At 46.2% G+C, this 15,099-nt stretch overlaps 1 protein-coding gene across 1 annotated transcript in view; it reads right to left on the bottom strand.

Annotated features, from left to right (window-relative positions):
- LOC111969459 (synaptotagmin-9-like) overlaps nucleotides 1–14,669 on the bottom strand; it is a 50,200-nt gene extending 35,531 nt beyond the window's left edge. The window contains exon 1 of the mRNA XM_023995622.2: nucleotides 13,934–14,669. Within this exon, the coding sequence (XP_023851390.1) occupies nucleotides 13,934–14,081 (148 nt within the window). The 5' untranslated portion in view covers nucleotides 14,082–14,669. The remainder of the gene's footprint in view (nucleotides 1–13,933) is intronic.
- Between the last annotated feature and the right edge of the window lie 430 nt (nucleotides 14,670–15,099).

Genomic DNA, 15,099 nt, shown 5'->3' on the forward strand with positions numbered 1-15,099 from the left:
AGGTGAAATGTAATTTTAGCTTCCAAATGAGAGATCTGTGCTTTCATAAGTTTTCCTCTGCTCACAGTGGCCCGCCCCTGTGAAGAGACATGGGTTATAAACTTTTCAGACACACCCCTCTCCCTCCACTATATAAAGCCATTGACAAGAATATAACTTTCTGTTCCGGGTACACCAGGATGACGGTCCTGTGTCAGAATGGTTCAGATAATAGCTACAGAACTAAGCCAACATCAGCATGGACTTTGATTGTGAATGGTATGAACTTTGAACTCGTATTCACTACAGAAGTGATATCTCCTAACCGTTGAGTTAGCAACAGTTAAACGTAGGTTAGGAAGGACAGTCCGAGTATCCCGTCTACTATACACAACGTTACTCCAAAGTATCCCGTGACAACCAGAGACATTCTCCAAAGGACAGAGGACTCGGATTGGCGATACGGCCTTCCATCTACCACCAACCTACTGAAGCGCAGCTCAGAGTAAATATTTATTGCATTTTCCTTTTCAAATGGGCGGTAATTTAGAATGCATCAGATACTGTATTTATGATAGCACAGCTCGCCTATGTTCCAGTCTCCCGCTCTTTCACTAAGAGACAGCCCCTTCCCTTTGTGTAACAAGCTGTCATATCTATTCCGCCCGCTAGGGACGTTTTTCTGTATGACGTACTTTGTGATCAAGTTATGATTTAATTGTATATGTGTGATTCTGTGTGATTAGTTAGGTATTTAGTAAATAAATAATTAAACCCAATTTTGTATTGCTGATTCAACTTGTTAGCCAGGATTCTTGCAGATAATCAATGACTTACAACTTTCAGATGAGACTGAATAAAATGACGATTAATGTGACTGCTATTTAGTAAAATATTACTAAATCTTTAAGAGTTTATTCGGAAGATAACAGCTCTATAAATATTATTTCGTGGTGTCCCTCTCTGGTTAATTAATATTTACATGATTAGTTCAATCAGGTAATATTAATTACGGAGAAATTATTTTATAGAATAGCATGTCATAGCAATTAATCTGGCATAGTCAAAGACACGACAAGTGTGAACAGACAACAACACAGAGTTACACATGGAGTAAACAATAAACAAGTCAATAACACAGTAGGGAAGAAAAATTTGTCTATATACATTGTGTGCAAAAGGCATGAGGAGGTAAGGCAATAAATAGGCCATAGGAGCGAATAATTACAATTTAGCAGATTAACACTGGAGTGATAAATCATCAGATGATCATGTGCAAGTAGAGATACTGGTGTGCAAAAGAGCAGAAAAGTAAATAAATAAAAACAGTAAGGGGATGAGGTAGGTAAATTGGGGGGGGGGGCTGTTTACAGATGGACTATGTACAGCTGCAGCGATCGGTTAGCTGCTCAGATAACAGATGTTTAAAGTTGGTGAGGGAAATAAAAGTCTCCAACTTCAGCGATTTTTGCAATTCGTTCCAGTCACAGGCAGCAGAGAACTGGAAGGAAAGGCGGCCAAATGAGGTGTTGGCTTTTTGGATGATCAGTGAGATATACCTGCTGGAGCGCGTGCTACGGGTGGGTGTTGTTATCGTGACCAGTGAACTGAGATAAGGCSGAGCTTYACCTAGCATGGACTTATAGATGACCTGGAGCCAGTGGGTCTGGCGACGAATATGTAGCGAGGGCCAGCCGACTAGAGCATACAGGTCRCAGTGGTGGGTGGTATAAGGTGTTTTAGTAACAAAACGGATGGCACTATGATAAACTGCATCTAGTTTGCTGAGTAGAGTATTGGAAGCTATTTTGTAGATGACATCGCCGAAGTCGAGGATCGGTAGGATAGTCAGTTTTACTAGGGTAAGTTTGGCGGCGTGAGTGAAGGAGGCTTTGTTGCGAAATAGAAAGCCGATTCTTGATTTGATTTTGGATTGGAGATGTTTAATATGAGTCTGGAAGGAGAGTTTACAGTCTAGCCAGACACCTAGGTATTTATAGATGTCCACAAATTCTAGGTCGGAACTGTCCAGGGTGGTGATGCTAGTCGGGCGTGCGGGTGCAGGCAGCGAACGGCTGAAAAGCATGCATTTGGTTTTACTAGCGTTTAAGAGCAGTTGGAGGCCACGGAAGGAGTGTTGTATGGCATTGAAGCTCGTTTGGATGTTAGATAGCACAGTATCCAAGGAAAGGCCAGGGTGGATCAGGGAATCGCCCACAGCAAGAGCAACATCATTGATATATACAGAGAAAAGAGTCGGCCCGAGAATTGAACCCTGTGGTACCCCCATAGAGACTGCCAGATGACCGGACAACATGCCCTCCGATTTGACACACTGAACTCTGTCTGCAAAGTAGTTGGTGAACCAGGCAAGGCAGTCATYAGAAAAACCGAGGCTACTGAGTCTGCCGATAAGAATATGGTGATTGACAGAGTCGAAAGCCTTGGCCAGGTCGATGAAGACGGTTGCACAGTACTGTCTTATATCGATGGCGGTTATGAAATCATTTAGTACCTTGAGCGTGGCTGAGGAGCACCCATGACCAGCTCGGAAACCAGATTGCATAGTGGAGAAGGTACGGTGGGATTCGAAATGGTCGGAGACATGTTTGTTAACTTGTCTTTCGAAGATTTTTGAATGGCAGGGCAGGATTGATATAGGTCTGTAACAGTTTGGGTCTAGGGTGTCTCCCCCTTTGAAGAGGGGGATGATCACAGCAGCTTTCCAATCCTTGGGGATCTCAGACGATATGAAAGAGAGGTTGAACAGGCTGGTAATAGGGGTTGCGACAATGGCGGCGGATAGTTTCAGAAATAGAGGGTCTAGATCACATATGTCAGAGTCAAGGCCCGCGGGCCACATCCGGCCCGCGAGAAAGGTTTTTTACGGCCCCTGGGATGATCTTGATTTATTATTGAACCGGCCCGCAGACCGCAGCAAGCCGGCAGCCCGCAGATCTTTTACACGCACCAATACTCATTTCCCACAATGCAACGGTGACGCACCGAGCAGTAGGCTGCTTCATTTCAATATTTATTGGCACAGCAGTCGTCAGCATCACAGTAAAATTAACTTTCAGATACCCATCAAAATGGCAAAACGGAAGGTGGACACTGGAAACGGGGGTTTCAAACAAGGTGGGAGTCGGAGTATATGTTCACGGAGGTAGCTGGAAAACCTGTGTGTCTTCTGTGTGGAGAAAGTGTGGCGGTACTGAAAGAGTATAATCTGAGACGACATTATGAAACGAAACACGCGGAATATGGACATGGAACAAAGGCTACAAAAGGCAGAGGAATTAAAACGAGGCCTCAAATCTCGACAGGCTCTGTTCAAAAAAGCCAAATCACAGGCCAGGCTGCTGTCAAGGCCAGTTTTATTTGGGCAGAAGAGATCGCTAAATCAGCCCGGCCATTTACGGAGGGGGATTTCATCAAAAACTGCATGATTAAAGTTTGTGACGAAGTTTGCCAGAAAAAAGGCACTCTTTTTAAATGTGAGTCTGAGCAGAAACACCATTGCGGAGAGAGTAGACCAGTTGTCATCAATCTAAAAGAGCAGCTTGTGAAAAAGGGAAAGATTTCATTGCATATTCCTTGGCTGTGGATGAGAGCACCGACATTTCTGACATTGCCCAGTTGTCAATTTTCATCCGCGGAGTGGACTCCAGCCTAAGCGTGACAGAGGAGTTTTTGGCTTTACGTCCTATGCATGGCCCAACTACGGGGCATGATTTGTATGAGAGGTGTCAAGATGTGTAAATGAGATGGAGCTGCCTTGGGAAAAACTCGTGGGTTTGACAACCGAGGAGCACCTGCGATGTGTGGACACAGGAGCGGACTGGTGGCGAGAAGATACGGGAAAGATGCAAGAGGAAAACGCGACAGGTGAGCTGACAGCTTATCATTGTATCATACACCAGGAAGCGTTGTGCGGTAAAGCCTTGAAAATGGAGCATGTAATGACATCATACACGCGCACAGTTATTTATCAGAGCCAAAGGTTTGAATCACCGCCAGTTCAAGGCATTTCTGACGGAGTTAGAAACGGAGCATGGTGATTTGCCTTATCACACAGAGGTGCGATGGCTAAGCCAGGGAAAGGTGCTTCAAAGATGTTTCGAGCTTCGTGAGGAGATTTGTCTGTTCTTGGACAGCAAAGGGAAAGACACAACACAACTCCGAGACGAAATGTTTCTGTGTGAAATGGCTTTTCTTGTGTGACATTACGAGTCATCTGAATGCAATGAACTTGCAGCTGCAGGGTCGGGATCATGTCATCTCTGATATGTACAGTACAGTGAAGGCATTTAAAACCAAACTGACTGCTGGGGAGACGCAGATGCGGAAAGAAAATTTGAGCCACTTTCCCAGCTGCCAGACCATGAAAGAGAAGCTCTCTACCAGTGCGTTCCCGAGCGCACAGTTGGCTGATAAAATAGGTATGCTTGCCTGACTTTCGACGCCGATTTGCTGACTTTGAAGCACAAAAAAGCAGGTTGGAACTGCTCGGTAACCCATTTGCTGTTGACGTGGAAAGCTCACCACCAAACCTCCAAATGGAGTTGATTGACCTCCAATGCAATGATGCACTGAGGGCAAAATATGCGGCAGTGGGTGCTGCGGAGTTCGCCCGTTTCCTCCCCGACACAATGCCCAGCTGCGCATCCAGGCTGCTCAAACGTTGTCTATGTTTGGCAGCACATACCTGTGTGAACAACTTTTTTCTTTGATGAACCTGAACAAAACATCACACAGAAGTCGACTTACTGCTGAACACCTCCACTCAATTCTGAGGATTTCCTCAGCTCAGAGCCTTACCCCGAACATTGATGAACTTGTGGAAAAGATGGGACACCACCAAGTATCACCCCTCAACCCAACAAGTGACCATTACTGTGCAATACATATTTAGAGTTTTTACTCAGTTCAAGTTTAAAGTTAAAGTTTAATATTTGTTTTCACTGCATGTTACTTCTCCTTAAACAAAGTGTTGTTTTTGATTAATAGATTTTTGCACTTTATTTTATTGTATTTCAATCCAATTATATTTTAAATTATTTCAGGTTGAGTGGATGATAGAAAATTGCTATTATTGTTTTTTTCTTTGAAGTAAATTTAGCCCACTTTTGCTAAATAGAAAATATAGGCTACTGATGGTGCCTTGAATACCGGTTTCTTTCATTTAATGTTCATGTTAGGGGATTTTTATATAAAGGAAATTTGTCTTTTGTGTCTGTTGAAAATTAAAGATTACTGACAGAGCCATAAGAAAATATTGCTTTATTTATCTGATCATATTGGAATATATTTGTTAGGTTTTCAGTAGGTTCAATTAGGTTCACTAGACTATATGCGTCTTAAAAATTTTTCAATGAACATTCGACAGTCCGGCCCTCGGCTTGTAGCTAAATTTTTTATTTGGCCCTCCGTCCATTTGACTTTGACACCCCTGGTCTAGATTGTCAAGCCCAGCTGATTTGTATGGGTCCAGGTTTTGCAGCTCTGTCAGAATCATGCTATTCTGGATTTGGGTAAAGGAGAAGCTGGGGACGCTTGGGCGAGTAGCTGCGGGGGGCGGAGCTGTTGGCCGAGGTTTGAAGTAGCCAGGTGGAAGCATCGCCAGCCGTTGAGAAATGCTTGTTGAAGTTTTCGATTATCATGGATTATCGGTGGTGACCGTGTTACCCTAGCCTCAGTGCAGTGGGCAGCTGGGAGGAGGTGCAATGACTTATCGGTTTCTGGGTTCAGGAGAGTTGAGGAGAGGATGGACTTATGCCCAATGGGAATCTAACTATATCTAGGTTTGTCACGATGGACATGAGAAGAAGTGGACCAAAGCGTAGCGTGGTAGCTGTTATTCTATTTATTTATGAACTGAATACGACAACAACAAAACAATTACGAACGTGACGTTCTGCAGGGCAAAATAACACCAGTGCAAAAATAAGAACCCACAAATGAAAGAGGGAAAAGGACTGCCTAAGTATGATTCCAATCAGAGACAACGATAGACAGCTGCCTCTGATTGGGAACCACTCGGCCTGTCACGATCGCCGTCAGGGTGGAATGACCGGGCCAAGGTGCAGCGTGTTGAGCGTACGTTTTACTTATATTATAAATGTCGCCAACAAAACAGACACAACAAACGAAACGTGAAGCTTACTAGAGCTATACAGGCCACTAACCACAGACAACTACCCACAACTAAGGTGGAAAAACAGGCTGCCTAAGTATGATTCCCAATCAGAGACAACGATGACAGCTGTCCCTGATTGAGAAACCATCCCCGGCCAAAACATAGAAACAGACAACAAGCCCTGTTCGCCTCAGCCGATCACTGCAACCGTACAGGACCCCCCCTCAGCATTGAGGTAATGGGAGCAGCCACCTGGCCAAAACCCGGATAAATCTCAGGTAGTAATTGGCAAAAACGCTGCACCTCCTTTACGTGGTGGTGAGTCGCCATCCTACGCACTACTGCAATGCGGTCACTCTCCATCTCCACCCCTGATGTGGAAATGCGATACCCTAGGAAGGAGACGGCCTGCTGGAAGAACAGGTATTTCTCAGCCTTGACGTACAGGTCATGCTCCAACAGTCGTCCAAGTACCTTGCGCACCAAGGACACATGCTCGGCGCGTGTAGCGGAGTATATCAGAATGTCATCGATATACACCACTACACCCTGCCCGTGCAGGTCCCTGAAAGTCTCATCTACAAAGGATTGGAAAACTGATGGAGCATTCATCAACCCGTACGGCATGACGAGGTACTCATATTGGCCTGAGGTGGTACTAAATGCCATCTTCCACTCTCCCTCCTGGATACGCACCAGGTTGTACACGCTCCTGAGATCCAGTTTATTGAGAAGTGCGCCCCGTGCATCGACTCAATCGCCGTGGCGATGAAAGGTAGCGGGTAACTGTACCTCACCGTGATTTGATTGAGACCTCGATAGTCAATGCACAGTCGCAGACCTCCCTCCTTCTTCTTCACAAAAAATAAACTTGAGGAGGCGGGTGAAGTGGAGGACCGAATGTACCCCTGACGCAGGGATTCAGAGACATATGTCTATGTAGCCGCCGTCTCCGCTTGCGACAGGGGATACACGTGACTCCTGGGAAGTGCAGCGTCTACCAGGAGATTTATCGCACAATCCCCCCGTCGATGAGATAGTAATTGAGTCGCCTTCTTTTTACAGAAGGCGAGAGCCAAATCGGCATATTCTGGGGGGATGCGCACGGTGGGGACCTGGTCTGGACTTTCCACCGTGGTAGCACCAACGGAAACCCCTACACACCTCCCCGAGCACTCTCACGACCACCCAGAGAGCCCTCTGTTGCCAGGAAATGGTGGGGTTATGACGAGCCAACCAGGGAAGGCCTAGTACCACGGAAAACACAGGAGAGTCAATGAGGAAGAGACTGATTCTCTCCTCGTTACCCCCCTGCGTCTCCATGGGCAGGGAGATGGTGGCTTCCCTGAATAGCCCGGACCCTAATGGTCGACTATCCAGAGCGTGTACCGGGAAAGGTCTAACCACAGGAATAATGGAGATCCCTAAACTAAGGGCGAACGCTCTGTCTATAAAATTCCCAGCTGCGCCTGAATCGACGAGCGCCTTATGCTGGGAATGCGGGGAAAACTCAGGAAAACAAACATGTACAAACAGGTGGACAACAGAGGACTCTGGATGGGAGTGGTGCAGACTCACCTGGGGTGACGCCAGAGTGCCCTGCCTGCTGCCTCGAGTCCCAGAGGGACCGACCCGGCACCGACCGGCAGTGTGCCCTCTGCGGCCACAGATGGTGCACGTGATGGCCCCTCCTCCAGCCTCCCTACACGCTGCCCCTCCCAGCTCCATGGGCACCGGAGCGGGGGTACTGGAAGATGGAACCGACAGAGCCCCCTCTGGACGTTCGCGGGTGACCAGCAGGTTATCCAACCGGATGGACAGATCCACCAGTTGGTCAAAAGTGATGGTGGCATCCCTGCAGGTCAACTCCCATCGGACGTCGTCGCGCAGGCTGCATCAGTAGTGGTCGATGAGGGCCCTGTCGTTACATCCTGCTCCGGTGGCCAAGGTCTGGAATTCCAGGGCGATCTCCTGGGCGCTCCTTGTGCCCTGCCTCAAGTGGAAGAGCCGTTCCCCCGCCGCTCTTCCTTCGGGCGGATGGTCGAAGACGGCCCGGAAGCAACGGGTGAACTCCTCGAAGTGGTCCCACGCCGCGTCTCCTTCCCCCCACATGGCGTTTGCCCACTCCAGAGCTCTCCCCAAGAGGTATGAGACGAGGGCGGACACTCTCTCCCTTCCCGAGGGAGCTGGGTGAACGGTGGCCAGGTATAGGTCCAGTTGCAAGAGGAACCCCTGGCACTGTGCTGCCGTCCCATCATACTCCCTGGGAAGGGAGAGAGGAATCCCACTGGAACTGGATCCGAACGGGACGCGTAGAGGTAACCCCGGTTGTACTGGTCGAGGTGCTGGAGAGACTTCCTGTCTCTCCCAGCGGTCCATGGTCTGGACAACGCAATCCTGGCACCGAGCTGATGCAGCATTGCAAAGTGTTCCTGGACGCGCTCCTCGACTCCTCTGACCTGGGTACCTGCTCCTGCTAACTCTGTCAAGGGTGTGTGTACTGGTGGCGAAGTCAGGTGCAGGAGAGCAGAGGGTTTTGAACAGGCGCACACTTTATTCAGGCTAGAGTGAACAAACAGATGGACGCAAACTGCGTCAAAACCTCCAGAAAAAAAGGCAAAAGTGCAAAGCGCGAAAAAACACTCACCAAAGCTAATGTACCAAATGAACATACAACGTGCACAAACACGGAACATGGAAACATAGCCTGGCGCGCCACAATAACCACATAACAATAAACAATTTCACACAAAGACACGGAGGGGAACAGAGGAATAAATACATGCAGTGTGATTAGGGAATGAAAACCAGGTGTGCAGGGAACAAGACAAAACAAATGGAACAATGAAAAATGGAGCGGCGATGGCTAGAAAGTTGGTGGCGTCGACCGCCGAACACCGCCAGAACAAGGAGAGGAGCCGACTTCGCCGGAAGTCGTGACAACCTAACCAACGTACACCTTCCGAACTGCAGAGTAAATCAGCACTCATCACTACTACACATAATGGCACACCTGCAGAGGCTGGGCATTTTGCCAAGCTATCTTTATGGGAGTAAAATGGCCAGATTTTCTAGAGGCATTTACAAAACAAACCCACTCAACTGTAAATTGTTTTGCATCATACAGTATTGTACCATGTAGTTTACCATATTTTTCCATATACTGTCTCATTCTCCAGCCCTGTCTGTCCGTTTGTTTATGAAACCCTGTGGGTTTACATCAACTGAGGCATATTAAATTATGATTTGTCTAATTAATCCACTGGGGGAATTATTTAAAAAAATAATATATATATATATGCTAAATGGCTAAGCACAGACAGGGCTATGCAAGAGAACACTCAGGATGTTATCTTGTCTTAAACAAGGTCTGGGTTTGTGAGATACCATGTTTCTCTGGATCTCAGTGACCACATCTTAATGAAATCTTATCATAGTCCTTTTACATACTGTACCTTCACAGAGGTGAAAATAGTGAAGACAGCTGTTTGGCAATCATCAGTAACAGTAAAAATTATGCACAGCTGTGGAAAGACAAAATGTGGAAAGACACTCCTGTCACCTGTGTGGCATAACAAACCAAAGACATGGTACACCAGGGGTGAGTTGTGTTTAGATTACACTGTGGCATCTGATTGGACTGTGGATATTGAGCTCAGAGATGAGAGCGATAGACTGACATGGGCAGCCCTGTAGCCTGAGAGCACATTGATCCAGAGGCCTAGTGGTGGTTTACTTGGCAGGATGCCCTGGTACTGCCTGAGGAGGTAAAGATTCATAGTATATCTGAAAAGACTCAAACGACCCCGATAGCTAACAAAAACATCCAAAAGAAAGAGAGGGGGGGATACTGCCAATTTAAGCATTACCTTGGACCTACAGTAGTATTCCTTTGTGTTGCTCTAAGGTGCCTTACAGATTGTTTAATGTTGAATTAGTGAGAGATTAGTTAGGAAGCACTAATTAGTGTGCCCCTATAACAAACTGATATGTAATCATCTACATTACCTACATCTCTCCTCAGTAAGTCATCAGCAGCATTAGCAGTCAATATACACTGAGTTTACAAAACAGTAGGAACACCTGCTCTTTCCATGACATAGTTTGACTGAACAGGTGAAAACTATGATCCTTATTGATGTCACTTGTTAAATCCACTTCAATCAGTGTAGATGAAGGGGAATATTTTTAAGCCTTGAGACAATTGAGACATGGATTGTGTATGTGTGCCATTCAGAGAGTGAATGGGCAAGACAACATATTTTTTAACTCAATATTAGGAAGGTGTTCTTAATGTTATGTACGCTCAGTGTAGATTAGCTACTGTATGTGGATATAAGTGAGCTGCTACCAACCAAAAACCTCACAGGCATATATCACAGACATTATCTATAAGTAGAGTTTGATAATACTGTGGCAACGACACCTAAACAGTGTTGAGTAGCTGGAAGTCCTGCTCTCAGTCTATCAAGTCTACAAGGTGAGCACAGCAGGGGGACATGTTGCTGGAAAACTCTCTTTTCCCAGCCACTCGCTTTATGGCCATGATCTGGCTTAAGATAGAGTAGCTTAATTTCCCCCGGGGCTGCTATTACTGAAGACTCAACAAGGCATATGTTACACATTAGCCCAGAATCGCATCCATGTGCATAATAAATCTGAGTGCTTACGTAGCAACATGCTCAGCACTACATTAATGTATAGACAGCTGGCAGATGTCTGTGAAGTTATTTTGGTAAAGGTGAGAGATCTATTGTAAGTTATACAGTGGGGAGAACAAGTATTTGAAACATTGCCGATTTTGCAGGTTTTCCTTCTTACAAAGCATGTAGAGGTCTGTAATTTTTATCATAGGTACACTTCAACTGTGGGAGACGGAATCTAAAACAAAAATCCAGAAAATCACATTGTATGATTTTTAAGTAATTAATTTGCATTTTATTGCATGACATAAGTATGTTGACATCAGAAAAGCAGAACTTAATATTTGGTACAGAAACCTTTGTTTGCAATTACAGAGATCATACGTTTCCTTGTAGTTCTTGACCAGGTTTGCACACACTGCACAGGGATTTTGGGCCCACTCTCCATACAGACCTTCTCCAGATCCTCAGGTTTCGGGGCTGTCGCTGGGCAATACGGACTTTCAGCCTCCCCTCATAAATATTTTCTATTGGGTTCAGGTCTGGAGACTGGCTAGGCCACTCCAGGACCTTGAGATGCTTCTTACGGAGCCACTCCTTAGTTGCCTGGCTGTGTGTTTCGGTCGTTTGTCATGCTGGAAGACCCAGCCACGACCCATCTTCAATGCTCTTTACTGAGGGAAGGAGGTTGTTGGCCAAGATCTCGCGATACATGGCCCCATCCATCCTCCCCTCAATACGGTGCAGTCGTCCTGTCCCTTTGCACAAAAGCATCCCTAAAGAATGATGTTTCCACCTAATGCTTCACGGTTGGGATGGTGTTCTTGGGTTGTACTCATCCTTCTTCTTCCTCCAAACACGGCGAGTGGAGTTTAGACCAAAAAAAAGTCTATTTTTGTCTCATCAGACACATGACCTTCTTCCATTCCTCCTCTGGATCATCCAAGATGGTCATTGGCAAACTCAGACGGGCCTGGACATGCGCTGGCTTGAGCAGGGGACCTTGCGTGCGCTGCAGGATTTTAATCCATGACGGCGTAGTGTGTTACTATTGGTTTTCTTTGAGACTGTGGTCCCAGCTCTCTTCAGGTCATTGACCAGGTCCTGCCGTGTAGTTCTGGGTTGATCTCACCTTCCTCATGATCATTGATGCCAAGGTGAGATCTTGCATGGAGCCCACAGACCGAGGGATTGACCGTCATCTTGAACTTCTTCTATTTTCTAATAATTGCGCCAACAATTGTTGCCTTCTCACAAGCTGCTTGCCTATTGTCCTGTAGCCCATCCCAGCCTTGTGCAGGTCTACAATTTTATCCCTGATGTCTTTACACAGCTCTCTGGTCTTGGCCATTGTGGAGAGGTTGGAGTCTGTTTGATTGAGTGTGTGGACAGGTGTTTTTTATACAGGTAAACCAGTTCAAACAGGTACAGTTAATACAGGTAATGAGTGGAGAACAGGAGGCATCTTAAAGAAAAACTAACAGGTCTGTGAGAGCGGAATTCTTACTGGTTGGTAGGTGATCAAATACTTATGTCATGCAATAAAATGCAAATTATTTACTTAAAAATCATACAATCTGATTTTCTGGATTTTTGTTTTAGATTCCGTCTCTCACAGTTGAAGTGTACCTATGATAAAAATTGCAGACCTCTACATGCTTTGTAAGTAGGAAAACCTGCAAAATCGGCAGTGTATCAAATCCTTGTTCTCCCCACTGTATATATTTTTTTCATTCTCTAATGATTTAAAATAGTAAAGCTTCAAAGTGGCATTAACATTGAGTAAGGTGCAGACATTCATTTTGACCTGATCTGGTTGTGAAGGACTTGTCAATCTTCCTATATATTTTTCTCCTCTCTCTTTCATCCTATATTTCTCTATGGTTTTATTGAGGTGCCAGCCATCCAGGACAGGATGACATGGCTCAGTTGGATATGTAAATAAACCAGGACTATGGACTCAAGGGAACCTGCCCCTGATCGCAGTTCAATAACCCCGCCATAGACACTCCACCTGGCTGTCAATGCAGAGGAGAATGGAGAGAGAGGGAGAAGGGAGAGTGCACAGAGAAATAGTGCTGAAGGGAGAAGAAATGGTGCACAGGGGAGAGAGCAGGGAAGGATAGTGCACAGAGAATAGAAGGTAGAGAGGTTATAGGGGAATGGGAGGAGAGAGGGAGCAAGGAGATGGGAGAGTGAAGAGAGGTTTTGACTGAAAGGATGGGGGTGGGGTTACCTCCCCCCATTGGGGACACAATGTCACATGTTATGCCTCCAGAAACCTCCAGAGAACCTTCACCAGGTAGTAATCACCAGGGTCTGCACACGGCAGTCATGGATCAGTGGTAGAGTGGGACACAACACCACACACAACACACACACACACACACACACACACACACACACACACACACACACACACACACACACAAACACACTCACACACAAACAGCTCGCGTGGGTTAGTGTGATACTGTATTCTAAGAATGCACTCCTCCCTCCTCCAGACGCGCGAGCACTGCGTGCTAGCTTCCCCAAATTCCCGTTCCACTATAAGCACTGCCTCCCTCTCTTGCTGAGGCTAGCACACCTACGCATGCACTCACCGCTTATCCTTGATGAATGGGTCAGGGATTACAAAACGAATCCGCTGAGATCTTTAGTGTGGCCGAGTGTTGTATCGCATGTGCCAATGCAAAACATTTGATAGCATTGGGAATCACGCGAGCTCAAGCTTCAATGAATGCGACCAAGGACTACGCAAACTCGCGCCAGTCCCCATCCCCCACTCCCAATCCCCCATCCACCTCAGGTGCACCAGAAATAAAGGCACATATAACAAGATCCATGGCGCGCACATATCCCACACTACATTTATAGGCAAGGTTGAATATAGCCTACTGACTTTTGTTTTTTATCAAACAAGTGTTCCTGCAAAACCCTACATAAAATAATTCCCCCACTCCTATTCTCCATGCAACAAGTTCAGTGCAGAAATGGAACCCTATCTCTCCATGCTTAATGTGTGAAAACATCTGTTCAAAGTGTATGTAGATTTCAGAGCACAGGGAAAAAAGTTACATCTTTGTATAATTCAAACTGAAGAGCGCATACGCATTGCATACACACACTGCTTTCAGGGCCGATTAATTGGATATGAGTGCATTAATACCTGAGTCCGTGTAGCGTGGTCTGGCGAGGTCCCGGAAATGGTAAATGAAATCCAGACAGTTCTCATTCTGTACTTCCCCTTTAGAGCACAGATCAGACAGTAGTTCTAGTGCTTTTTGACAAATCTCGTCCTCTCTGTCGCCAGGCATTTCCCACCAGCATCCTTCTGAATGGAGGGGCTCCTATGGCACCACCACACCACCCCGCCCACCAGAGAGTCGACTAGCCCCCGCAGAAAACCACTAATCCTCCCGGCAGAGAGTCAACTAAAGCCCCAGTAGCAGCGCACCACTCCACCCGAAGCGGAGTCACCAACACCCCGCAGCTCAGCACCACTCTGGCTGTCTGAAAAACCAACCAGGGTAGCGGAGGATGAACAGGTAAGTATACTAGGTCAAAAAAACATCATATTCCTGTATTTCTTTCCAAACGTCTGCATCCCTTTTCGAGTGTGTAGTATTCAATTGTGGGGTTTTCCCATCAAAAGTAGCCTATCGTACAATTTAGCCACAGGTTGAATGTCCGACCACTCACAGGAGGCTATGAGGCGCCGTGCACTGTCCACACTCAATTGGTGCTGAAAAAGTGCATGCGCTCTCTCGATGCGTGAATGACCGGCGTCGCGCAGCCAGTCGCTCAATTCACCATCAACGCAATGAGCGAGCGCGATCCCGACTCTCCACGGTTCAAAGCGCTCCGCTTATTAACCGCACCGCCAACACTAAACCCCCAATGCTCTCTTTGCGCCGAGACCCCTGGGCTGGCATCAACATGCACGTCAAGAGTGACGCCCAACTGGCTTTCCATACAACTGGCCCTGAGAACGAGCTAATTAGTGGTGTTGACTGTGCACGTTGTTTAGTATGAAGTGCATGTTTTCTGCTACTGCATTAATTCGTATTGTTTTTCTCAGTTGTATTCTATACTGTTCTGTTTATCGCTTTGGCCAGGTAGGATTGTTGTTCTACCTATTTATCTTGGGATATACAGTATGTCAATACCATTAAGGGCTGCATGGTGGCTGGGAGGCTGGTTGATAACTAATTCTATTATAGATTTGCACAATTGATCAGTATGCACCTCTTTTATTGTGCAGTCAATTTAATAATTTTTCAATCCATTTCAGTGATTGACAGGCACTGTATTAACCATGTGGAAATGTGTGTT

This window comes from Salvelinus sp. IW2-2015, linkage group LG10 (genome assembly GCF_002910315.2).
Source record: "Salvelinus sp. IW2-2015 linkage group LG10, ASM291031v2, whole genome shotgun sequence".
NCBI classification, from domain to species: domain Eukaryota; kingdom Metazoa; phylum Chordata; class Actinopteri; order Salmoniformes; family Salmonidae; genus Salvelinus; species Salvelinus sp. IW2-2015.